The sequence below is a fragment of the Lepisosteus platostomus genome, chromosome 1 (genome assembly GCF_059453375.1).
Source record: "Lepisosteus platostomus isolate fLepPlt1 chromosome 1, fLepPlt1.hap1, whole genome shotgun sequence".
Lineage (NCBI taxonomy): Eukaryota > Metazoa > Chordata > Actinopteri > Semionotiformes > Lepisosteidae > Lepisosteus > Lepisosteus platostomus.
In genome coordinates this window covers 55,563,707-55,588,183 of record NC_142611.1, presented here as the reverse complement: position 1 = coordinate 55,588,183, position 24,477 = coordinate 55,563,707, and the positions used below count along the sequence as shown (strand labels likewise).

General features: G+C 36.9%; 2 protein-coding genes across 3 annotated transcripts; one reads left to right on the top strand and one right to left on the bottom strand.

The window, feature by feature from the left end:
- Window positions 1-5,891: 5,891 nt before the first annotated feature.
- Window positions 5,892-11,376, top strand: ucp1 (uncoupling protein 1). Its single transcript, XM_088632941.1, has 7 exons — window positions 5,892-6,045; window positions 7,074-7,207; window positions 7,566-7,773; window positions 8,251-8,448; window positions 8,785-8,886; window positions 9,481-9,661; window positions 10,257-11,376. Exons 2-7 carry the CDS (start codon window positions 7,082-7,084, stop codon window positions 10,369-10,371), a joined length of 930 nt encoding a protein of 309 aa, XP_088489067.1. The 5' UTR covers window positions 5,892-6,045; window positions 7,074-7,081; the 3' UTR covers window positions 10,372-11,376.
- Window positions 11,377-12,217: 841 nt separating this feature from the next.
- On the bottom strand, window positions 12,218-24,128 carry elmod2 (ELMO/CED-12 domain containing 2). 2 transcript variants are annotated; one of them, XM_088632959.1, is made up of 9 exons: window positions 23,931-24,128; window positions 23,085-23,232; window positions 22,357-22,385; window positions 21,796-21,893; window positions 20,531-20,660; window positions 18,991-19,124; window positions 16,078-16,146; window positions 14,845-14,978; window positions 12,218-13,506 (listed from the first exon to the last, which is right to left on the bottom strand). In XM_088632959.1, exons 2-9 carry the CDS (start codon window positions 23,227-23,229, stop codon window positions 13,349-13,351), a joined length of 897 nt encoding a protein of 298 aa, XP_088489085.1. In that variant the 5' UTR covers window positions 23,230-23,232; window positions 23,931-24,128; the 3' UTR covers window positions 12,218-13,348. The 2 variants fall into 2 exon arrangements, with proteins under 2 accessions (XP_088489085.1, XP_088489077.1); XM_088632951.1 differs by lacking the exon at window positions 23,931-24,128 and adding an exon at window positions 23,536-23,833.
- Between the last annotated feature and the right edge of the window lie 349 nt (window positions 24,129-24,477).

The following is a 24,477-nucleotide window of genomic DNA, read 5'->3' as shown; positions in this document are numbered from 1 at the left end:
AACAAGGTAGGAAACCAGTGATTGACATGAAAGGAGTTACTGATTATGAAATATGATATATGGAGTAAAATGAGCTTGTGTAGACAAAATTCACACTTGCTTTTTGAGCCAGGCTCAAAGTCAGGTTTGTTATATCTGAGTTTTTAAAAACGTGTTCTTTTAAATTGCTACAATTTTTAGAAAACAAATTCCACAATTTATTTAGTCTTTTTGAATTTGAAAAAACAAACAAACAAGGAATTCATTATTTTTTTTAATTAAATCCTATTAATTCATTTACTTGATTTAAATGAAGTATTCATGGTGGTGTAGTGGTTGGCATTGCTGCTTTGCAGAGCTGAGGGCCCTGGGTTCAATTCCTGGGTTGCTGTCTGTGTGGAGTTTGTGTGTTCTCCATGTTTGCATGGATTTGGAAGCTTCAGTTTTCTCCCACATCCCACAGACATACAGTACTGGTATGTTAATTGGGATCCAGGAAAACTTGCCCTGGTGCGAGTGTGTCTGTCTGTGCCCTGTGATGGACTGGCATCCCATCCAGGGTTTATCTCGCCTTGCAACTGTTGCTTGCTGGGATTGACTCTGGCTCCCCTGCAACCCTGAGTTGGATAAAGTGGTTACAAAGTAGATGACTGAAATTCTAAATGGAATTAAAAATTGCCATTAGAACGCCTGCATGTTAGGCTTTTGACTACATATGGTTACACAGCCTGCAACAGGTAACAAAAAATATTAATGAGCTTTTGCTCTAGCAAGAACAAATATGAATATGAATTAGAATAATTTAGGTTTTAACTAAGCTACTCATACAAATAATTCTCAGCAACTGCTTAAGAAAACCTCCCACAATGTAAGATACAGTATCAGTAGAGAGTGAAGTATGTGCCACTTTATTATGCCAAGTGGCTGTAAAGTTCTGTAAAAGGTGTTTTTTTCAGACATTATCTGAGTACTATATTAAAGACCCCAATACTACAGTTATTACATCTTGATAAATGTCTGATTGCTCAAACAATTTCATTATCATCACTCGTCTGTCTTGCACATTTCAAAATAATAAAATTATATACTGTGGGACAGCGTATATTATGTCTTGTTTTACCTGTATGCATTATCTGGGAGAATACTGGTAAGACTGTAATGAATATAACTTTCTATAGTCCTGGTTTACAAATATGACTTTATTGCACACATACGATTTAATTTAAATTTTAAGAAAAGGTTCACTTTCACATGGATTATTGGTGCCCTGCCATTCTCCTGCTTGTTTCTCAATTTTCACTCACTTACACACACTTGAAAACTGAGAACCTGATGTTACAATAAAGGTCAACTGACCAGATTCCTGTTGGTTTTCATAATAGCCAAGGGTGACCACAGAGTTCACACCCTCTTCTTTATTGGCTGCACTAGGGCCAGCCCTTCAACCACCAACATGAACCTAGACAACGTGTGAAAACACAGTGTGCACTTATACAAAATAATCCTCACAAAAGGAAACTTTGAAAAAGACAATGTTTTTGTTAGCACATTACAGTATTTGTACTACTGTATGCTGAAATGGTGCCTTTTAAGCTTGTGTCTTTTTTCCTACAACAAAGTACAAGAATGTTTAAAGAAGGGTGCTAGCTTCATGTCCTGTATCAAAATTGTTGCAAAATGTGTTTTACTGTATCTCTTGTTTAAATGTTTTGATTGTGATGCCTGGCTTTTTTCAAAATTTCATTTGAAATGCCCTTTTGAACATTAAGAGGGAGGCAGTTTCTAAGTGTATGACTCTGACATAACAGGAGTAACTGAAATCTCATTGTCTCATCCAATAGAAATAGGATTGGAGTGTAACATTTCAAGTCTTAAAATAAATAGTTTTAATCCTATGCTATGGCATGCTGTTCTAATATAAGCACTGATTATGAAATTATCTACACATTTTCATCAGATTCAGGCAGAACGGAGTCAGTAAGGTGAACCTGCCCTATGAACATAAGAAGAGGTACAAACAAGTGAGTGCGTTTGGACACATTTTGTTATGTTGGTAGTAAGGAGATAATTGATCTGAGGATCCTGCCATTTCTTCATAAAAGCCAGGGCATTAATTTCAATGACTTGGTTGGGTACCTATTCCATACTCCCAGTACCTTGATGGGGGACCTCCTGGGAAAAACTAAGGCTGCTGCTGGGAGAGGTGTTAGTGGGGCCAGTAGAGGGCACTCACCCTGCATTCTGTGTGGGTCCTAATGCCTCAGTATTGTGATGGGGACACTACTGTAAAAAAGGTGCTGTCCTTCAGATGAGATGTAAAACCAAGGTCCTGACTCTCTGTGGTCATTAAAAATCTCAGGGTGCTTCTTGAAATGTAGAGGGATGTTAACCCCTGTCCTGTCCAAATTTTCCCCTGGCCTTTACCAATCATGGCCCTTAATAATCCCCATTTATTAATCTGGCTTCATTACTCTGTTCTCATCCTGCTGATGTGTGGTGAGTGTACTGGTGCACTATGGCTGCTGTCACATCATTCAGATGGGGCTACATGTTGGTGGTGGTGGAGGGGAGTCCCCATTACCTGGAAAGCATTTTGAGTGGAGTGTCCAGAAGAGTGCTATATAAGTGCAAGGAACTATTATTATTATAATGTTTGTCTTCTCTGGACCAATTCCAGAGAGGTATTTGTTTGTATTATGTTGACTGAAATTGTACATTATATTATAAATTAATGCTGTGTACAATTTTTCCCAACACCCCTTGAATAAAATTAAAATGCTTTTACCCATGCATCCTAACATTCAGTATTTTGTACTGCCTACCAAAGTGGTCTAGAAAATTGAAAGGAAATGATGCATCAGCATAATCATCTAAATTATATTCATTTTGTAATTTTATTTCTAGGTCATTATTTAAGTAACAGCATTAAATCCTCTGCCTTTTCTTTGTTAAACATCATCTACCATGTGTTAGCCCAGTCTTTTTGAATATTCTTTCAAATAGCCTTCATCACTCCTCCCAGAATTAAATTTTTTATCATTGACTCAGATGTGTCCTGGACATTGAAGTAGTTACACTCAGCACTTGACGTTCTAGATCGAGTTCATTCAAGCAAGATATCTGATATATATCCTATATCTGATATGTACCTGAAGTGTGAGGTCTTGACATGTGACCACTGAGAGAGTGAGAATGAATGGGATGACCTCACTATAACTGGCTCAAATGATCTCTGTTGATCTATCTCCCTCTACCTGATCTGACTCATAGTACCAGTGTGACATGTATCTGTTATCTCTGCTCCTGCTGAGATTTTATTACAGCATCCCACCCTCAGATCCACACAAATCTCATTAGAAAACTTGCAAATAACACTGACATAACAATACGTGACCCTACAAAGCATACTTATAAGCTTTTACCCCCATTTTATGATTGCAAGCCAGGTTTAAGCCATATACTGTAAAAGTGTCATTCCCACTGACACTATCAATGTATATTGCATTTTCTTGTTATTTACATTTTTTGCAGGTCCATGCTTGAACTCATGGAATCAACAATATAATTCAATTGGAGGAAAACCAGTCGAATTCTCTTTTTTAAACATTTATCTAAAACCACCGCAACTACTTTGCAACCTCTCCATGTCTCATTGTGAACATTTGTGTCTTGGTTGTTATTTGATTGGAGCTCACCTGTGATGTTTGGTAAGGCTACAAAGCACAGGGCTGCAAAACTCCTGCATCAGATTACTGTTTCTCCTAAATCTTTCTGATAGACTCCAAACAACACCAATTTAGAAAACTACCTATTTATCATCACTCTCCATTGGTTTCCATACCATAAAATAAAGATACTGCTGGAGCAGCATGTTACAATGCAGGCATTACAGTGTTTCGTGTTCATACAGTTCATTGATCAACACACAGAGATAGCATCACCTTTATCAACATGAAGAATTAAAATAAGAAAAGATTTATTAGCCATATACAATTTCTTGCATTAGGAATTTGTCTTTTCACATACCCCAGCATGCTCTCCATGAGACACACTGGCAGGGAGAGAAGGGTTAGAGCACAGGTCCGCCATTTATACGGCACCCCTGGGGCAGTTGGGGTTAAGGGCCTTGCTCAGGGGCCCAACGGAGTAGGATACCTCTGCTGCCTGCAACCTGCAACCTGCAACCTTCCAGCCACAGGCACAGATCCTTAGCCACAGAGCCACCACTCAGCCCTAATAATGAACATCATTACAAAGTGTGTCAATACCAAGCCGCCCTGTCAAGAATGTTTTGTGTGATGGCTCACACAAGCTCAGAGGGGTACTGCAGGTGATGCTTACCATGGACACTCACATCCAGGTGTCTACCTCTGGACCCTAAAATATGATCAAATACCTATAGTACAGTGGAATACAAAAAGCTTTAACTACATCAGGAGCAACACTGAAAGCTTCCACTCTCCCTCCGAAGGCACCCTGGACCATAGCAGCCGAGAGTTCCAGAAAAACAATATTGTAACGCAACGGGGGTTCAGGCGGGCGCCCTTGCCGCATTAGGTCGGCCCCCCACCGTCGGGGGCTCGAACCCGGGACTCCTGCGTCACTCAGCAGGGACCCAGCCCGGTGAGCTAAAGAGTGATCTCTCTACAACCCAGTAGCTGTAGTCCTGCTATCACAGGGGAGGGCGGCGACGTCACCGCTCTGATAAGCCGGCTCTTACACAGTGCCTGTCGGCCGTAAGCGTTACAATATCAAGACAGGCCAGGATTCACAGTTACTGGGGGATGAGAAAGCGGTCAAAGCAGCACCAGCAACGTTTTGGCTGCATGCGGATCAGCCAGCCAGATAAATTCCTACCTCTATCAGGTCCAGATTAATCTTTTTGCTTCATCAAAAGTAGCAGATTTGGACCGCCTATTTAGAATAAACAGAATAATTTAGGACAAATGGAAAAATATTTGTTTCCAGGATTTAACAACCTCTGAGCTTCGCAAAAAGTTTGGGGAAATGTGCCCACAGCGCCCCCCAGGACAAGCGTACACAGAGGAAATTATCTTCATAACACCTGCGTTCACATACTGTACAGTAGCAATAGAACTGAACTGCTTCTACAAACCCGTCAATTTTCGTTCTTTTCATGAAATAGATTGCAGAGCAGGTTGGATAAATGCATTGCTTATATACCATCCCTCTTTGACCACGGGGCCCGTTGCTTTTACAATCAACTGTATCATCTCGTCTTGTGTTTGGCATGAAATATGATCTAACCTCTAACAACACCTTCAGTCTTCAAAAAGATGGTGAATCTAACGAGTGTATTTTGAAAAATCATAATAAAACCAGTTCATTTCGTTAGTACTTTTTTCTTATCTACAAACATACACCGGAGCTTTCTTAATAATAAATTAAGACCCTTGATTCCAGTCTGTCACTGTGAAGAATTGGTTAGACACCCCTGATCACTTAAGGAAAACGATGGGAAAGGCGTCACATACAGTACTAGTGAATACTATTTATCGAAGCCTACACGCTGTATAAAACGTTATACATTCGTACGATGTAAATAGGCACAATACTAGACGATGCATTAAATATTACGTATGCAAATATTTTACTCTCCCAGGGAAAAGAGCTGTTTTCACCTAAGTTATCATCTCTCTGCCACCTGAAAGACAAAAGTTAAATGTTACAAACTGATACAGGTATTACAGAAACAAACAAAATTATGTGACATACTACTGTAAACCAGTTAAATGTACATGTACATTGTTGCTGACTAAACGTTTCGTTCTAGTTCTGTAGCTCTTTCAGTTAAGAGTTAAGCTACACAATTGCACAGTGGACTTTGTTTAGAGCACCGGACCGGCACTTCTGAATTTATAGTAAACTCCGCCTCTCGCTCCGGGGATGTCCTGGAAGACGGCAAGAGGTATAAAAAGAAGAAATTAATCTGTCTTTCACTTTATATCAGGCTCTAAGGGGCGATTTCCGTAGGACATTACAGACCTCTTACAAATTGGAAGAGCTCCCTGAATCCTTAATCAGCAACCCACTGGACATAATAGGGTAAGTCATTGAATAAGATTCACTGAATAAGATATTTAAAGCTATTGATAAGAGTCTTGCTATCCGTATGGTTAACATTCATTAAGTGCTCTATTTAATTATAGGTCAACTTAGGCAATAGTGTACTATTTAATTCCTACTCAGCAACTGTTAGCAATTTTTGACACGTGTATTTTGTCAGTTCTTTTGAAGATTTTTAAAATCATGATTCCTTACTAAAAACCTCTCCAGTGGTTCTCTGCTCCGATTAATTGTGGTTTCGACGTGGAGGACGGTGTTTCTTGCACTCATGCACCATATTAGTAAAAGGTGTTACAGAGGTTTTAAATAAAAAAAGGCATGAGTCATTTTTACGTACAGTATGTTAATGAGACAGTGAATGCGTTCTTGATAGAAAGAATGTAAAATACGTAAAATATTCTAACGGAGCAGGATTTTGCTACTGAAACCGTTTCCCCAATAACAAATAGCTTTCTAGAATTGCTCATTTTTTTTTCTACATAATTCAAAAGATATAAATATTGTACAGACTATACCTTGCTATAGATGTAAGAGTACATACTGTATCAGTATCTGAAATTTTATAGAGATATGATGAGAAGAACCGTGACATTTTTGTATTTCACTCCTACAAGCTAACGGGAGGTGGCAGGGAGATTTATTGACTATCATTGATTTTGAGGTTGGTGTCACTTCAGCAGACTCTTTGCTTTATGTACAGTAGTTATAGGGGGGATGTACAGGTATGTAGATAAAAATGACACATTGGATCTCCCAATGACACACACCTCTGCCCTCTCCCAGAGGCCATATTCCACTTTTATAAATAAATGTGAGCTGAAATCTGGGATGGGATTAGAGGTGCAATAGACCTGTTGTTGTACTGGTATCACCCCACCACAAAAATCTATTTTAAAGAAACTTTATCTGAAAATGATTAGACAGACTTCCAAAGATCTCACCCCTCACACACAAGGAATTAAGGGCATTGGTCATTTCTATTCAGTACCTTTCGTTTCTCTTTGTAGCTCCAAAGATGGTTGGATTGAAGCCCTCAGATATCCCTCCAACGCAAGGTGTGAAGTTCCTGAGTGCCGGAACAGCAGCCTGTATAGCAGACCTTTTCACTTTCCCCTTGGACACGGCCAAAGTTAGATTACAGGTACTCATACTGTACATCGTCAATGAACGTGTTTTCAGTAATGAACAGCAGTCAGCCATGGATGTATTGTAAGTGTGCAGTCTTGTAACAAAAAATAAAAGTAGTACAGCATGTTTAAAATCTTAAACAGATTTTCACTATTGTTCACCAGGTTTTTCCCTGGAATGATTAAATTCAGATAACATGAGTGCTGTTTAGAATATGTAATTGGACACTCGTAGTACAATGTGCTAACTTTACTTGGGCCACTTCTGGTACACACGTTAATCAATACTATCAGTGGCTATAGTTTTCACAGGAAACATCTCAATATGAATTCATAGTGGTTGGCTGTATTATAATCATTACTGTGTCTCAGATCCAAGGAGAGAAAGCGGCTGCCGACGCAGTGAAAAATATCAGATACAGAGGCGTGTTTGGAACCATAGCCACCATGGTGAAAACAGAAGGCCCAAAGAGTCTCTACAACGGACTTGTCGCAGGTCTTCAGAGGCAGATGAGCTTTGCTTCAATCCGGATTGGTCTCTATGACACGGTCAAACAGTTCTACACAGCTGGAAAAGACAGTAAGTGCTGTAATACTTTGTTCTGTATCTCATTCACTTGGATTATCAGGGTCAGGATTTAAGTCATCCTTTAAGAAAACCATTCTTTAGATGATTCAAAGGTACCCCCGAAATCTTTCAATTAACATTTGTAATACATGATGTCCTTCCCAAAATTGATGGCATGAACTACCATAAAAAAAAATGGTAGTTTTAGATTTACAGCATTAACGCAAAATATTCTATTCAATTTGATTGACTGCAATGAATCTGTAGTTTATAAAATAGGTGAGGGGTTAGATACATATACTGTAGAAAACTGTCAATTATGATTTGAAGGTAAAGCACATACCATACTGTTCTCAAAAGAACCCAGCTCTGTACTGTATGTCAATTTTCTTCTAATGTGGATGTATTGTAAGCATTAGATTCACCTCTTGCTGTCGCCTTTTAAGTGGAAAGTGCTGTAATGACCCAGGTTTGCATCTTTCCCCCCAGATCCTGGCATTGGTGTCCGGATCCTGGCAGGCTGCACCACAGGGGCCATGGCGGTGTCGATAGCACAGCCCACAGATGTGGTGAAGGTCAGGTTTCAAGCCCAGATGAACCTCAAAGGTGTGGAGAGGAGATACAGTGGCACCCTGCAGGCGTACCGACAAATCTTCCGTCAGGAAGGGCTGAGAGGACTATGGAAAGGTCAGGAGACTCTTCTGATTTTTTACTTTTGAATTTTTTTGTTGTCTCAATCAATAGATTCTAATAAATTCAAAGAAGCCCTGCAGAGGTCGCATGTTGCTCTATTAACGATATCAATATAATACTGTAAGTAATACATTACAAAGTGGAGATGTGGTCTAAACGTATCATCTTCAGGGACTTTTATTAAAAAAGAAAGCAACTCAAGTTAGCAGACATCTCTGAGCAAACTGTTTTTCAGGATAACTGAAAATGTTGCTTAAGTGCTTCGAAACAATGTGGTCATTTTTATCTATCTATAGAAACGTACTTATCAGATTGTTTTTTTATTTGAAGGCACATTACCAAATATCACCAGGAATGCTTTAGTCAACTGCACAGAACTAGTAACTTATGACATCATTAAGGAGGCCATTCTGAACCATCAATTGATGTCAGGTGAGTGCACAAATTCTGCATTAGATTTTTCAGCATGCTTAATGTTCTAAACAATTCCTTAAAATGTTAAAATATTGTAGATTATTATGCTGTTGGTGGAATGGTGTAGCAGTGGTCATCATGGCTGCCTTGAAGCACTGGGACCCTGGGTTCAATTTCGAGGGTGTTTTCATCATGAAGTATTCTCCTTGTGTTTGTGTGGGTTTCCAAAATGAATGGATATTATTCTGTTCTGTCTCTTGTATATCTAAATACTTCTTTCTATTGTTTGTGGACTGAGAATATTTCTATACATCTTACGAATTGTTAACATTTTGTTTTCCACAAAAATGCACTTACTGAGACCTTAATTTACATTTCCAAAGGCACCCAAGTGTTCCTGAAGCAGCTGTAATGAAAACTTTGGGATGTAATGAAAACTCAGAAACTGTACCTGTTCTTACCTTTTAGATCAAAGAGGCCTGCTATGCTCATCTTTATAATCTTTATATTGCGGTCTGCGCCATTTATTTGCATGTTTGTTCTTATTTTCTTCATTAGATTTGAAGCAGACGGAAATCTACTCCAAGTTAACATTTTCTTTCTCCTTTACAGATAATCTGCCCTGTCACTTTGTATCGGCTTTTGGAGCTGGGTTCTGCACCACAGTCATTGCGTCCCCAGTTGATGTTGTGAAGACCCGGTACATGAACTCCCCCCCAGGACAGTACAAGAGTGCTTTGAACTGTGCTTGGACCATGCTCACTAAGGAGGGGCCAACAGCATTTTATAAAGGGTGAGTACCAGCATAAATACAGCCATCTCCATCTTCATTTACTGTTTTTAATTATAAGCAAAATTAAACACATTGCTCAAAATGGAGATTATTCCATTGTTTGACTGCATGGTAATAAATACAATTGTTAGGGAAGCTGATGACTCATATAATTACTGTACACAGACCAAAGTACATCACATCACAGATCTCTTTTCTAGTTTTGGCTTTGATTAATAAGAACTAAGACAGATGATCAGAGGTTTTTAGACCCTGGCTTCAACTGAAAGCAAAAGCACACCAAGCATAAACAACCACACAAACCAAGTCATCTGACAGACAAATGGATTACATATGCAGGTTAATATACAATTCATACCTCTCATACCATAAGCTACAGAACTTTCCTCCTACAGAGTAACTGGTACATAACTGTACCTTAGTTACTTTCTCAGGGCAATCCTGGACACATCCACAACAGTTGACACCAGAGCCTCCGTTTGGGAGACACTGATCCAACCAAACTGCAGATAATATAATTTGAGTTTGCTATATGAGACAAAGTGTTGTCCTAGGAAGAAACACAGTTTTTATTTGATTGCATTATCTCTTTCAGATTTGTCCCCTCGTTCCTAAGGCTGGGTTCCTGGAATGTTGTGATGTTTGTTTCCTATGAGCAACTGAAAAGGGCAATGATGATGTCCAAACAGTCTATGGAAATTGCTGCATAGTCTGCCTGGTCACTTTTGAAGACACTATCCCCCATTAGGATTACATTAGTAAAAAATATATATCTAATGGACCAATAATCCTATACAATTTTGTGCCTTGAAAAGAAGAGAATTCAGGATTCAAAAGAGAACCCAGTACTTCATTACCACCAAGATAGAGTACATTACTACACCTTTGTGTTAATTTCCCTCTTTCAGGGCTCGAAGTTGGTTATTTAATTACCGATGGTAATTAGTCCTTTGTAAAAAGGGAATGACGGGAGTGCATCTTAATGTATGCATTAACCGAACGTAATTAGCCACAAGTGGCTGAAATGAACCATAAGCTCCTAGATAAAAAAAATAATAATCCGGGGAAGTCAGAAATAGTTTTCTCCTCTATTTATATTATTGTATAGAGCTTCCCAACATGTTTTCTTGTGTAAAATATGTTTAACAGAGCTGAAGTACAATTCTGTGTTTTGAGAATATACTGTGTGACTGTGAATCATACTGTATCAGTCTAGAACATCTCATTTATGCCAATTTTGTTTCACTTTCTTTTTCAAAATTATCTTACTTGCACCAGAATTTTCTTAAATGGGGTTAATGGAATAAGACACTGATTTCCTAACTTTCAGCCGTTAAGAGCTGAGCAGTGATTCCTGACTTCTGCAGGCTGGCTCAATGCACCCCAGGAGATTAAAGTTAGGCACTGAGTTATCCAGCCTACAGCACAACAAATGAAAGCATTTATAATGGCACGTAAAAATGTGTCAATTAAATATTTACCATTGTTGGACCTTCTGGAAAAAATCCATATTTATATTGTATTAAACTATAATAAAGTATAACTTTTTAATATACATTTTCTTTATATTATACATGTTATATTCAAACCACTTCTGGATTTTACTTTTGTGGTTACAGTTGTTAAGTCGAACTCCAAAACAGCACAAAACCTGTCATTTTGACCACAGAATATATCATTTTACTTTATTAAAGAATAACCAAAGCGTAAATTTATATCTGTGTATGTCACCCGTTTGTAAAACATTGGATTTCACTAGCAATACTGACACATCATTTCTAACAATGGAGTGCCCTCTAGCATACAGAAGGTGCATGACAGTTTAAGGGAATGGTATAGCATAGCACAATGACTTGGCATTTATTGCACACGGTGTTTTGCAAGAAGAGAGAATAAAAGTCTGTGGCTATATTTGCATCTTCTTGCTTGCCTGAGATGGTTGCTTGGTTGAAATCTACTCATGGCTTGTAGGTGAAAGAGGCTGAAATGTTTCTCTCAACACAACAGAAGTTTCAAAGACACAAAAAAGCTGCATTACATTGAATACAGACATTCATTTAATACAGACATGCTTAACTCATGCCAAAGTTATAACCAGGTAGAAAGGGATCTAGACTTAGTATGGTTGAAATATACGTAACGATATTCATTGTGCAAGACATAGAGAAAGTTCCTTAATATACTGTATGTAATGAAGGCCAAATGGACTAAAATAGTCAAAGGTTGGATAAATGCAGAGCTGTCACCTAATGTAATTATTTCACATTTCTATTTAACTATATCAGCAAAAATAAATGAGAGCAAAACTCAAAACAATTAAGTATCAATGGCACGTAAAGTATCTGAACAAGGCCTTATAGCAAAAACAATGGGTTTTTCCTATTTCTCAGTGTGGAAATCCTTTGCAGTAACGGCACACTGAAAACTCTCCACTTGAACATCGACAGTTTGTGAATATACTGTACTTTATATTTGTTAAGCTAAATTGTTTGAGGATAGGATAGATTACATTTGTCAGCAAGGTTGATTTCTCAAAAAAGGAGGCTTGCAGCACGCTCAGTGTGTGAAAATTTATTTCACAACCAAAAACATCAGAAGAAGATGAGCTCAACAAAATTGTGATTAAAAAGTACAAAATTACAGTTCTGAAAAGAAGGGACAGCAGGACAGATATCATCCAGAGGTGAAAGTGATGGAATGGTAAGCATACAGAGCCTCCAAGCCCCATTCAGAAATATGGAACAGAACGGAAATCTCTTTTGATGTCTGAAGTGTCAAAAGAGCTGAATGTAAAGCACATTTTTATACTGTAGCACATGGCTGAAGACAAGCAAAAGTCAGCCATGGTGGGGACACGACAAGTTCCCCATAATCAGTTAGACAAACAATGAAGTCACAATCCCTGATCATTTTAGGATTTTTCTCACAAAAGAACGAATCTGTGAGTATATCGTATGTTGTCTAGACAAATACAGTACATCAGGTCTGTTTAATGCATGTCAGTAAATGATGTGAAGAATTTATTACAGAGGTACGGGACATATGATACATCATATGTAAAGTATATTGATATTCTTATTGTGGCATTAAAACATTGTAAAACTTCATGCAGATTTAGTCCTGTTAAATGTAAAGCTGGGCAAGAAAACACTGAAGATAATGGCCAATAATATGAAACACTGCAGGAGTGGCAACCAACAAATTCTAAGTACTGACAGAATATAAAACATGAACGTACTCTGGATATAAATAGTTTTCCTGAGAAAGATTATGACTAGGCAATATAGAACAGTCTCAAAAATGTGCTACAATTTCAACAATGAAATCCAGCATAAAAATGTTTTAAATTGTCTTCAGCGATTTTTAATAACTTAACCATTACTATCTTCAATTAACACATGTGCAACTTGTTCATTGTTCAAAAACCAATTATTTTTCAAACACTGCAAGCTCATAAAATTGCTCAATACTAAAATAACCACTAACTTCATACTTCACTTTTGACAAGAAATAGTGTAAACACTGGAATGATTGTCTATTGAATCTACACATTTTGTCTAAAGCACATATAAATACTGTTATAAAAAAGGTTTTAGGGGGTTTAAATTAAAAGGAAAGGGTAGCAAAGCTTTTACAATTAATATTCAAAGGTTATCTATAAATCAGGTTTTAAATGACCAGTTTCTATTATTGTTTAGTTTCCAAGGTTAAACAAAGGGCCACATCAGGTTCCAGCAAAAGTCTTTTCACCTCTTCGTGAAACTTTTCTCTGTAATGATTAAACTCCATGATGCTTTCAGGCTCTTCCTTCAACCAAAATTTATCAAATTCATAGACAAGGTAACCTGCAAAAGAGAATATATACACATATAACAGTCCCTCCCCATTCTTATAACATTCAGAAAAACAACAGTGCACAGGCAGAAATAAAAGCCAGTCTGGCCTTAGAAATTATTCTTAGAAAAGAGGCAAAGTGTAGAATAAGATAGCACATAAAAACTGTAGGTCTGAATCTCATACTTTAATCACATATGCTGTATTATTAACTGCAAAAGTTGCAAATTGAATTGACTCCTTGAATATTTTGAAAGAAATGACAATACTTCATGGGACCCATTTTTTTCTACTTGTAATGAGTTTAAAAGTCGAACGTTCCATCCTCCTCAACATTACAGTGTTTTAACATTAAGAGGACTAGACTAATACAGCAGTGGACAATTGCTTGCATGCGTAAAAGTTCAAAGTTATTCTTCTATGACAATACTAATGAAATGCAAACCATTACAATTTATTTAAAAGTCAGTGTGAAACAATTTAAATTCGCAAGTTACGTGAATAATATTTCTGTATAGTCTTTGATGTATGGTAGACATTTTATTGCGTCATTTAAAACAAAGAAATCTAATTTTTTTCTCCACTTTGTTTTGTATTTAGTATTCCCTTCAGGAATATCTGCCTGACCTGATCTGCTATCTGGTATCAGGCCAGTCCCCTCTCTATGAGGCAACTCTGGCAGCAGCTCTCATTGACCCGCCCAGTCTTGCAGAGGCCCAGCCTGTCATAGGACCTGCTTTTGAATGGCCAGAGGTGACTCCCTCTACTGTCGACCTTTTGTTCATTCTTTCCAGCACTTGGCATACAGTATACTTGGCATACAGCAAAGCCTGGACTGAAAATGTTTGATCCCATTGTATTGTAACTGTCACCTTGGATTAAGTTTCTATGTTTTTACAAATGATCTTTTCCACAGCCAAATAAATGGAGCGTATCTGAATCCTAATCGCGCAAGAAAGCATTCTTACCTCAAAAGTGTCACTTAAAAGTGACAAATGGTCAAACAGACAAACAGACCTATTTACTTTATTCTCCTAAGAAGTAAATTTTATAACTATTTATTTTTTACATAAAAAAGTAACACCTAAAAATGTATGTTACTAATTAATGTACACTTTATGTGTTCTTTATTAATTCAGCTGCATTTGATTTATTAAACCTACAAGGCTATGAACATGCTTTAATAATTAGCATATCAGATCTTACACACTAATTAGTTTAGTATTTAATATATGTATGCTTACTGCAGATCTGAAACATTAACAAGTTCCTTCTTGTTTCCAGAAAGAGAAAATGGTCTAATGCCTGGATTCATGTACTGTACTTTTACACGGTACAGAAATACTCACAGTAAACCCGATGGAAGTGTTCTAGTTGTGGGTTTCCAGGCACCACGTTGTAGAAATGAGGCTTCAGAGCTCCACTATTCAGCAGACTATAAGCCATCTCTGTGAGATTTATTCCAACTATAGCATAGGAATAGCTAAAACACCCAAAGAAAAAAACAAGAAAGGCTCAGTTGAGACCTCTTAATTGATTGCTCAACAAAAATCTTCATTCTCCATCCTATGTCTATTATGGCCTGAGAGTGGCACCAAAAAAACTTTTTTAGCAATGCTTGCTTTAACAGGACCTAGCAAACAAGCCCAGTCACTAAAAAGACTACACCGATTTCTAACATGTTGTGGTTCTCATTATAAAACTGATATGATCGAATTTGTATACCCTTCATTCATTAATAATAATTTCATAAAATAACAATACTCATCATTGAGTATGCTATTAAAAATATTCTGTAAGATGACTAAGGTCCTTCACCAGTCTAATTCAATTTTATACAGAAAACAGTACAAAAACAAGATGATTTAATGTACAGTGTATTACAGAAACAAAACATTTACATATCCACAGTTGCCCTTAGAATTTGAGGACTGATAAAAAGCAAGATAAATATACATACAAGTATTTTATACAACTGAGAAGAAAATTCAAATATTCATAAATGTATACCTAATAAAAAAAGTGCACAAGGCATTAGATAAAGTTTCACTGCAGCTGTTGAAATCATAAGGAACATCAGATGATAACGTACTAGGTCAGTTTCTCAAGCTCTGTTGATATGATGTCCAGGTACTCCCATTGCTTAAGAAACTGTAAAGGTATTCAATTTCATAATTCGCCCCAGATGATACCCTTATCTGCAATACTAAATATATGCACAAAGCCTAAATCACAATCGGGAAAATTGATAATTTGCTGTTTAATGATACTCTCCTCCCACCGAATGGGCAGAACAAATAAGAAGTTGAAACATTCAGATACAGTATAAGATAGATACAGCATTAAACCAGACAAATAACTATTGAAAGAACCAAATATTATTAAAAACGGTGAAGAAGAGTAATTTTACTTTGCTTTTGTAACTTTAGTGCCCAATATATTTTGTAATCAAGAAGTACAGGACAAACCCCATGGCTGACCAACAACATGATGTGTCCTTTAATAAGTAACATTGACCTTGAAGAAGTTTAATAGGTCAGATTACAATACCAGATCTTTAAAACAATTACTAGGCTGCTTACCCAAGTTTAGGATGGTTTGAGTGTGACAGTACCTGTCGAGCCACTTCAGTGTGATTCTCGCTAAAGAAACTGAAATCAAAAAGTAAAACTTTAAATATTGACGAAAAGACCATACCAAATACACATTAACCATGTTACCATTTGATGAGCTATTATGATAATCTGACCAGTTATTTTCATTGTCTAATCGGTCTAATACTGGACAGAAGATGTTAATCTGTGTAACACATAGTGTTCAATATTTGCATGGCCCAAAGTGGTTTATACTGTACATTCCAAAACTGAATATGTGAAAGAAACAGGGTAGGAGGAAGGTGCATAGTAAGCTCTGCTTCCTCACAACTTTTGCCTCTTGGATTCGACTGGGTTCCAATTTGGCGTTGTTATATATAGATTCTGAGCTGCCATGACACAAAGCTGATATAAGCATCTTTCTGAATGGATAAATAGAAAAAAATGAATGCCTTCCCAAGTTTTAGACCAATTTTCAAACACAGCTACCCTCAAAAATAGAGGTGACTCTGATTTTTTTGCCTCAAAGAACCACAAAGTATATCTTCAAGAGCTGAGATGGATCCTATGTCAAAAACTGCTCTTTCTACATTTAGTCTATTTCCAGAATGATACATTCTGAAGATAAAATGAAGGAACTTCCATTTACATTTTCCACTTCTATAAATATTATTTCAGTGCAGCAATGCTGGTTGGTAGTCTGTTGTTGCTTCTCCTTAGAATAAATGTAAAAAGGTTGAAAATGTAGGTTCGGAAAGTGGTAGCAGATGGTACAGTATCTAACCATCTGCATACAAACACAGGGAGTAGGAGCCTTTTTTTCCATTATTCATTCCCCAGCACCCTTCCACCTTCCTCCCCACCAGCCCTGCAGCTCTGCCTGCCTGGCTTTAGGCTGCAGAGTCTACACTGGTTTGATAGCTCAGCCAGGAACAGCCAAAGAGTGTTTGGAAGGAACTGTACAAGCCAGATGGTGAACCTTTGAAATACTCTGTAACATTATCATTTCCCCTTTTAATAAATGGCCAGTATCATTGCTAACAGCTCAAAGGCAACAGATCAAGCACAGACAATCAGAAAATATCACCAGAGACTGACATTTTCAGATTGATGTTAGATTACCAATATTAGATCTTAGATTACCAATAATCCCATGTGCTACTGCTCTTCAGTCAAGGGTTGTTCATTGCATTTTGAAAGCTGGAAGCCGTAAGCCAGTGGCTTTAACTTGTGCTTACTATTCAGTATAAAAGGCAACATATACAGTATGCCAAAGTATAAAAACTGTGTAGTCACATTTCTCTAAATTGTGTTTTAAACTGAGAAATAAATGCAAATGGAAAAATAACATTGCCTGTCAGTTACACAGAAGAATAACTGTTTTCCCAGTATCTGAGACAAAGCAGCAGTTTTTTTCCTTTGGTTGAATGACAGAATTAGAGCATGCAAATCCTTTCATTACTGCCGACAGCGCTAACTGTGTTGAATACAGATTAGAGATATGCTGTTTTTTAATTAACAGTTTTGTAACTAGACCACAGAAAAATAGAAATTAGCTTATTAGCTTCTGTTGTTTCTCTGTAAGGTTTGCTTCTTTTTGGAAGTCCACATATTGTCCAAAGAAGTAAAGGGCAATTTCTTATAAGTTGAATAAATGTGTTCAACACCACAGCATTAGATTAACCTGCACAAAAAATTATGTTCTCTTCACACACTATAATTCAATTAATTTTTCACAGACTCTATTTCATTTAAGAAATATAAAAAATGGATGTAGCAGGAAAAGAACTACATTTTTTTAGTTGTTCAAAATAAAAGATTCCGTCAATGAAATACCATTGGACACAGCATAACCTAAAGCAAAGACTGATTTACATTCTTTTAATATATGCCATATGTATTGATAGTCGAAATGAGGCATAGGGGATGATAAGCATAACTATTTTGAAAATGCAACAACAGTAACAGATACACAGAGTATATGATAAAAGTACCTTTGGATTTTCACTTTAACTGTGTTGTAAAAGATTAATGGTAACTGTAAAAGATTAAGTGAATACAGTACAAAATACAAAGCAATACGTGCCTACGGATTAAGCTCTGGTGAATGGATAGAAAAAATAAAATGTATATCAAGAGTAAACTGTCATACTGGGGAGATGTAAGAAGTGTACAGATTTGGTGACCAAATAAATATATTGTTCCTCTTAAAACAGTCCAGGTAAAATCCTGGAATTTCTTAAAGAACATCTTACAAAGATAGGCTGAAAGAATTATACCTCGTTAAGACTTGAAGAGTGAAGACTGTGAGGGAATCTCATTCAAGTATTCAAAACCCTCAAATACTCAAATAACTGACAAAGTCAACCAACTGGACATCCTCTGAATCAACCATAAACCAAGACCAGAGGACACAATTAGAAACTATATGAAAGTGCATTGAAAACTAAACAGGTGGCGCTTTATATACTGTATAAAGAGCTGTGGGAGTCTGGAACTCCCTCTTCAGTTATGCTGTTGAAATCAATGTCTTCACAAAAAACTGGGTAAGATCATGGGAAATTAGCTACTAACAACTACCCAGTCTACATGGGCCAACTGCACGGGCCTCATTTACAACCCTTCTAATGTTCCTAAGTATATCAAAGATGTCCAGAGATTACTGTTAATGCTCAAAAGAACCAGATATTAATAAACAAAATGTTTTTGGTTTTATAAATAAGATATAAAAGATAGAGCCTTTAATGCTGAAATTTACTTTTTATAATTTCTATTATTAAACTACATCTATAGCTACATTTACTTTAAAACATCATTACAGTAATGGGAATAACAAGAGTCCAGCAATTCTTTTTCTGAACATTATATACAAGGAGTTTGTAATAAAGCCCATGAACTCACATAAGGTTGGTCAAGCCCAGCATGCCCATTCCTCTAAAGTCCGTTTTAGGGTCATCTCCTTGGAAACCAATATCTCCCCACTGCTTGGTCACTCTGGACTCGAGCCTCACTGTGGGCATCAGCAAACTCCACAACTGCAAAGAGAATGCACAGACACGAATAAAATAATTAGTTTCAGGTTTTACTTAAAGCTATTCTACATAAAGCAACAAGTGACAAATTACAGCTTTAGGGAACTAGGAAGCGTCTTTAAGAGTTTAGATAAAGTCAGTAACACCTGGCAGTGTCAACATTGCCACCTTCAAGGCAGAGGGGATATTTGCAGAGATGTAAGGGGTCCCACCCCCCCACCCCCCATCAAAAACAATTGGAATGTTTACCATTTATCTAGTTAATTAAGTTGTGGGTAAATGATTGTCAATGAGCAGTCCAGAAACACACCATATAAGATCACATTTAGACAGAAAAGGACAATAGAGGAGTCAGGAGCAGTTGGATTTTGAAGCTTTCACCAGGCCAGGCGAGAGCCTCTATTTCAAGACCACCCAGACAAAGCCTGATTGGAGCTAAGTATCAGAGCCTTGCTAGGGAGAGCCAGCTATTCTGTGTTTTTAGGGAACTTGGGTTTCCCGAGTAAAAGATACCTCGGTTAGAGACGGACTTTCCTGCTTAGGGGAGCATTTTCAGAATAGGGAGATAGGCTCCCATTTATTTTGTGACATCCAGGTTTGCAGAGAGAGATTTAAATGCAGGATTTAGAAGGCGGCTTATCTCTATTTTGTCCTTATTAAAGAGTTTTACAGTAGGCATTATTTAAGAGTTTAATACTTAGTAGCAGTCTGAGGTTTTCTGGGTGATTAGGATGTTAGGCCCCGGAAACACTCTGTACATACTGTAAATATAGTAACTGTGTGTTGTTATGTTTTATTGTGTATTTATTTGGTGTGCTAATAAACATTTGCTTTTCACCAAAGCTGTGCCAGAGAATAAAGATTTCACATGCCTCGGACAATTCCCGATTTCACCTTTTTCATAATGTAACAATATAATACAGTAATACAGACTTATTTTGTTTTACATAAATGGTATTGATTTAATACAGAAATATGACACTTGTCAAAGTAGAACTAAGGACAGGTACATTTAAAACTTATAAAAGACGGTATTTATTTCCCATTTTCTCTGGAACAATCTACAGTAACCAGCCATGCTGTCAAGATACACTGACTTCCTACAAAAACAAACGGATGAGATCATGTGATCAATTAGCTACTAGCAACCAAACAAGCTACAGAGGCCAAATACAGCCCCCTGTTTGTAACCTTAATCATGATCTTAATCAATGCCATAAAGACAAATATGTATACGCTTATTATGTATTTTTCTTTATAAATTTACTTTGGGTAATATTGTTCACAAACAGGATAAAAAACTAACACTGTGTAAGAATTTTAAGTTTTACCTGACTGAAGAATATTTAATATGTGTTTAATATGTGTGCCTGTTGTAGAAATTACACAGGGACAACACTTGACTATACCTTCAAAAGCATGTTTTCATGCTCATTCATTGCAGAATCAAAAGCCTGTTTCCGGAGGTCCTCCACAGCTACGCAGAGTCTCTGGTAGCCAGATATTTGAAGTAAACACACTTGAAGGTTTATCTTAAACCTTGAGAGAAAATAAGACAAAATAAGAATAATTATACATTTTCATTTCGGGCTTTAAAGCTGAAATTTCAAGACTTCAGAAAATTATTCACACTGAAAATATTGCCTGCTGACATCTAAGAACCATAAGGTCTGTGGGATTTAGTGTGATTACAGAAATCACTGTTAGCACCTCACAATTCCCTTTCATGATAACTGCACACACAATGAGATGAGGATGGAAAACTGCATGCTGTCTGGAGGGAAAATAAGCAAAGAGGATATTAAAGATAACCAGTGTGACTGATTCCTTGGATCAGGAGAATAACTGGCCACAAGTTGAAACATTTTAATATTCTGTCCACTGCTAAGAAAGTAAATGAATGTACTATACACACACAAAATACTTATTTAATGCAGGCTTAGAAATGAACACAAACCTCATACCAAGCATCTGTGAGAAAATATGAGTTTGAAAGACCTAACTGGATCACTTAATCACTTAACTCATCATAATGCATATGGTTTCCAGACCTCTGCTTTTTGATCACTTTAGGCAAGGATTGGTAATCCCGGTTCTAAACAGTTTCTTCATATTTCATCTCCATACTCGTAGTGAGCTGAATCCAGCCCTCACTGTGGACACCATTAGACTACGGTTGGGTGGATTCACTCTCACAATGTTCCTCTCTACCCAGCTGGGCGTTCAGCTGTGGAGTTTTCAACTTAGTGTGTGAATGACCAGATTTCAGTGCACTAAGCATATTCAATTCTTTTGTTATTTCTAAGTCTTAGGATTCAATGTAAATAACATTCCATTTCACTCTTAGTTATATGTTACTACATCCACATGTTTAATTATAATTCATGTTATTGTATTTGTAATTTTTAAGGGAGAAACCTGAAAGACATGTTACCTGTTCCACAGCATGTGAAACCCTAACATCCCATGTTTATACTAAGAGCACACTGTACCAGCCAGTTAATACTCTTCAAGAACGTAAGCCCAACAGCTGGCGACGGAAACCTGTATGACCTTAATGATAACCATTTTAGATGGTTATCGGAAACCAAATGGTCCCATTTAGTTTTCCAATCCTAGCCTATAAAACATACAACTAACAGGATGACACATCGGGTGGAATTTTCAGACTTACTTTGGATCCTTCTGTTCATGAATATTCTTTTCCTTCATTATTCTGGTGACACATATCTCCACCTCATCTTCTTCAACATTCACTGCATTTCTTAAAATCTGATACAAAGAATGCAGAAATTATTATAAGATTAATATTTACTCTCACATGTGTTCCAAAGGAGTTTGGAAAATTAATACTTTTAAAATCATAGTTTTTATTTGTATTTTTTGGACTCACTAACATTTGATGTTAGTCTCTTTTGTTTTGTGTTTTGAATAACTTGCAAAACACTAAATGTCACCTCACACTTCACTGCAAAGAACTTGACTTTAGTGAAATTAACAATGCTTCCCTATGCATAAGGTAAAACAATTTTTTTTACTTCAGTAATTTCATTGTATGTATTCTTATAGGGATAGGTCATTTATCTATTCACTTTGTTACAACTTTTGAATAATTAATAATCAGTGCACACTAAATATTTGTTTAATTCAACTAAATCATTCTTGTTTCTTTATGGAATTATTTTCCTTATGCTCCTAATCATGAGATCTCTTTCGATGAAAGTGCTTTTCATACCTGGCTTTTTGAGGATTTCAAGGAATATTCTGTAAAGACAAACACAAGAAAAGGGAAGAATTATACAACTTTTAAAGGAAATAAACTACAACAAACCAGAATTATCATCTAACGCAAAGCAAAAGAGAAGGTTACATTTAAAAAAAACAGCCATAAACGGCTATACTATAATATATAGCATACACACAATATATACTGTAGTATACACTATAACTTTATATTGAAAAACTCCATTCCTAATCTCAAGGAGTGGATATTTTAATTTTTTTCTTAAACCACTAGTTCTTCAGCAACTGGATTTTTCTTGGAGTTGGACTAAAAACATCTTGAATCCACAACTTTCTTGTTGCACAATTCATTCTGTTGTCATAATGCTGTACCACTTGTGGTCACAAAGTGAGCACCTGTGGATATATATGCAACCAACAAGTTCTTTAGTTTATCAGCTTTTGTGAAACCACTAAAGGAGCTTTTCTGAATCTCTGTGAATCTCTTCTCATAATTTCTAGCTTGACAAAATAACATCACAGACTCACTGAGCTTGCAGGATAAACAATGTCAGTTTCTTTTGGTCACTTTTCAACATTGGTGTCATGCAAACACAATAATTTAAAGACAGAAAATATGGAAGAGGTGACAAAAATCTGAGAGATGAATGTAAGAGATGTCATGACATCGTGTGTAGTGTTTTTTACCTACTTCAGCTTTTTAAAGGCGTTCCTTATTACCTGTCTTCATAGTTCTGGTCGCTCCGGGATTATATCCTTGACAAATGCGCTGCAGTTCACATTTCCCTGTTACTTGTCTTATAAACCACTTCAGCCAAAACCTAAAGAAAGACGTGTACAGGTACTGCCAGATATATGTGAACATTTTCTGGAAAAAAAGAGAAAAGGAAACCGGTTGAACCCACTTCACTCTTGACTTATTTCAAAAGAAAATAAAAAAAAATCTTTATTTGCCTAGGTATAAAAAAGTGAGCTAAACGCAGGAAATTCAATCAATTTTAAACACGTAGAAACCAATAAGGTTTCAATTATCATATGTACTCCAGGTATACCAAAAACCAGGAAAAAAAACTACAGACTGAAACAGGAGGCAGATGTAAGCAACGTTGTCCTATACAATGAAACTAATCTACAATACAATACTTAACTGACACAACAAGGAAAGAATTACCGTCATGTTCTACAAATCCAGACTTGCTTAATACAACACTAATGGATACTGATGCTAGACAATAACCTCCAGTTAGAATAACTAGGGAGAACGACACATTTTCCTCAGCCAATAATTAAGTACAGCCACAATGCAAGCTAAAGTTTAGTTTAATGATGATGCCAACTAGCCTACAGGAGTAGAAAAATACGTTTAAAGTGTTTCAGAAAGAAGCAATCGAATGCCAGATTTTGGAAAACATTAAAATCTATAGAACAATTCTAAAAAGCTGAAAGAAAAGCTGTTGGTAAACCACGAATCATAGCAGGCTTTACATAAAGGTTAAAATAACAATGACAACACGATTAATACTTGTGATACTTGTGAGCAGTTAAATGGCAGGATCTAGCAATTACCGTATCTAAGTGACAGCGTCGGTAGCAAAAGTTATATATCCAAACCCGGGAAAGGAAATGTTAAAACATCCCAAAAGAGGCGAGAGAATAAACGGAAATTTTGCAGGAAAGGTAAGCCAAATGCCAACAGCCCAGGCTCCAGCACTGTGCGTCTGTGAGCACAAACCGCCTGCCAACCAGCACCAGCTGAAGCCCCGGAAACAAAACTGCAACACAGGCATGCGCACCTTCACGTGATGACGTAACTGCCATTTTTGTTCCACTGTACGGCGGGTGGCGTATTGCCGTTTCGTCGCTCTTTTGTAGACTCCCGTTAAAAAGCATCATATTGTACTGTTAAAAAGCAGCTTTCATACAGAAAGCTTTTAAGCTAGTTTCAACTCAATTTAAAAAAATGTATAAAATACTTATTTAAAAAATATATATTAACCTTAAAAGGGGGTGGCTCGGTGGCGCAGTGGTCTCGCGTCGCTGAAACCCTGGGCCCGATTCCTGGGTTGCTATCTTCTTGGGAGTTTGTGTGGGTTTCCTCTGGGTGCTTCAGTTT

Bases quoted from the DNA above. Each gene is read 5' to 3' on its own strand.
- ucp1 (XM_088632941.1), top strand. From the start codon at position 7,082: ATGGTTGGATTGAAGCCCTCAGATATCCCTCCAACGCAAGGTGTGAAG. The intron at 8,449-8,784 runs GTCAGGAGACTC...TTTTATTTGAAG, and splicing joins GCTGAGAGGACTATGGAAAG to GCACATTACCAAATATCACC. The intron at 9,662-10,256 runs GTGAGTACCAGC...TATCTCTTTCAG, and splicing joins CCAACAGCATTTTATAAAGG to ATTTGTCCCCTCGTTCCTAA.
- elmod2 (XM_088632951.1), bottom strand. The intron at 22,386-23,084 runs GTAATAAGGAAC...TTGTCTTTACAG, and splicing joins GACCAGAACTATGAAGACAG to AATATTCCTTGAAATCCTCA. The intron at 16,147-18,990 runs GTGAGTTCATGG...TTTTGATTTCAG, and splicing joins CTGGGCTTGACCAACCTTAT to TTTCTTTAGCGAGAATCACA.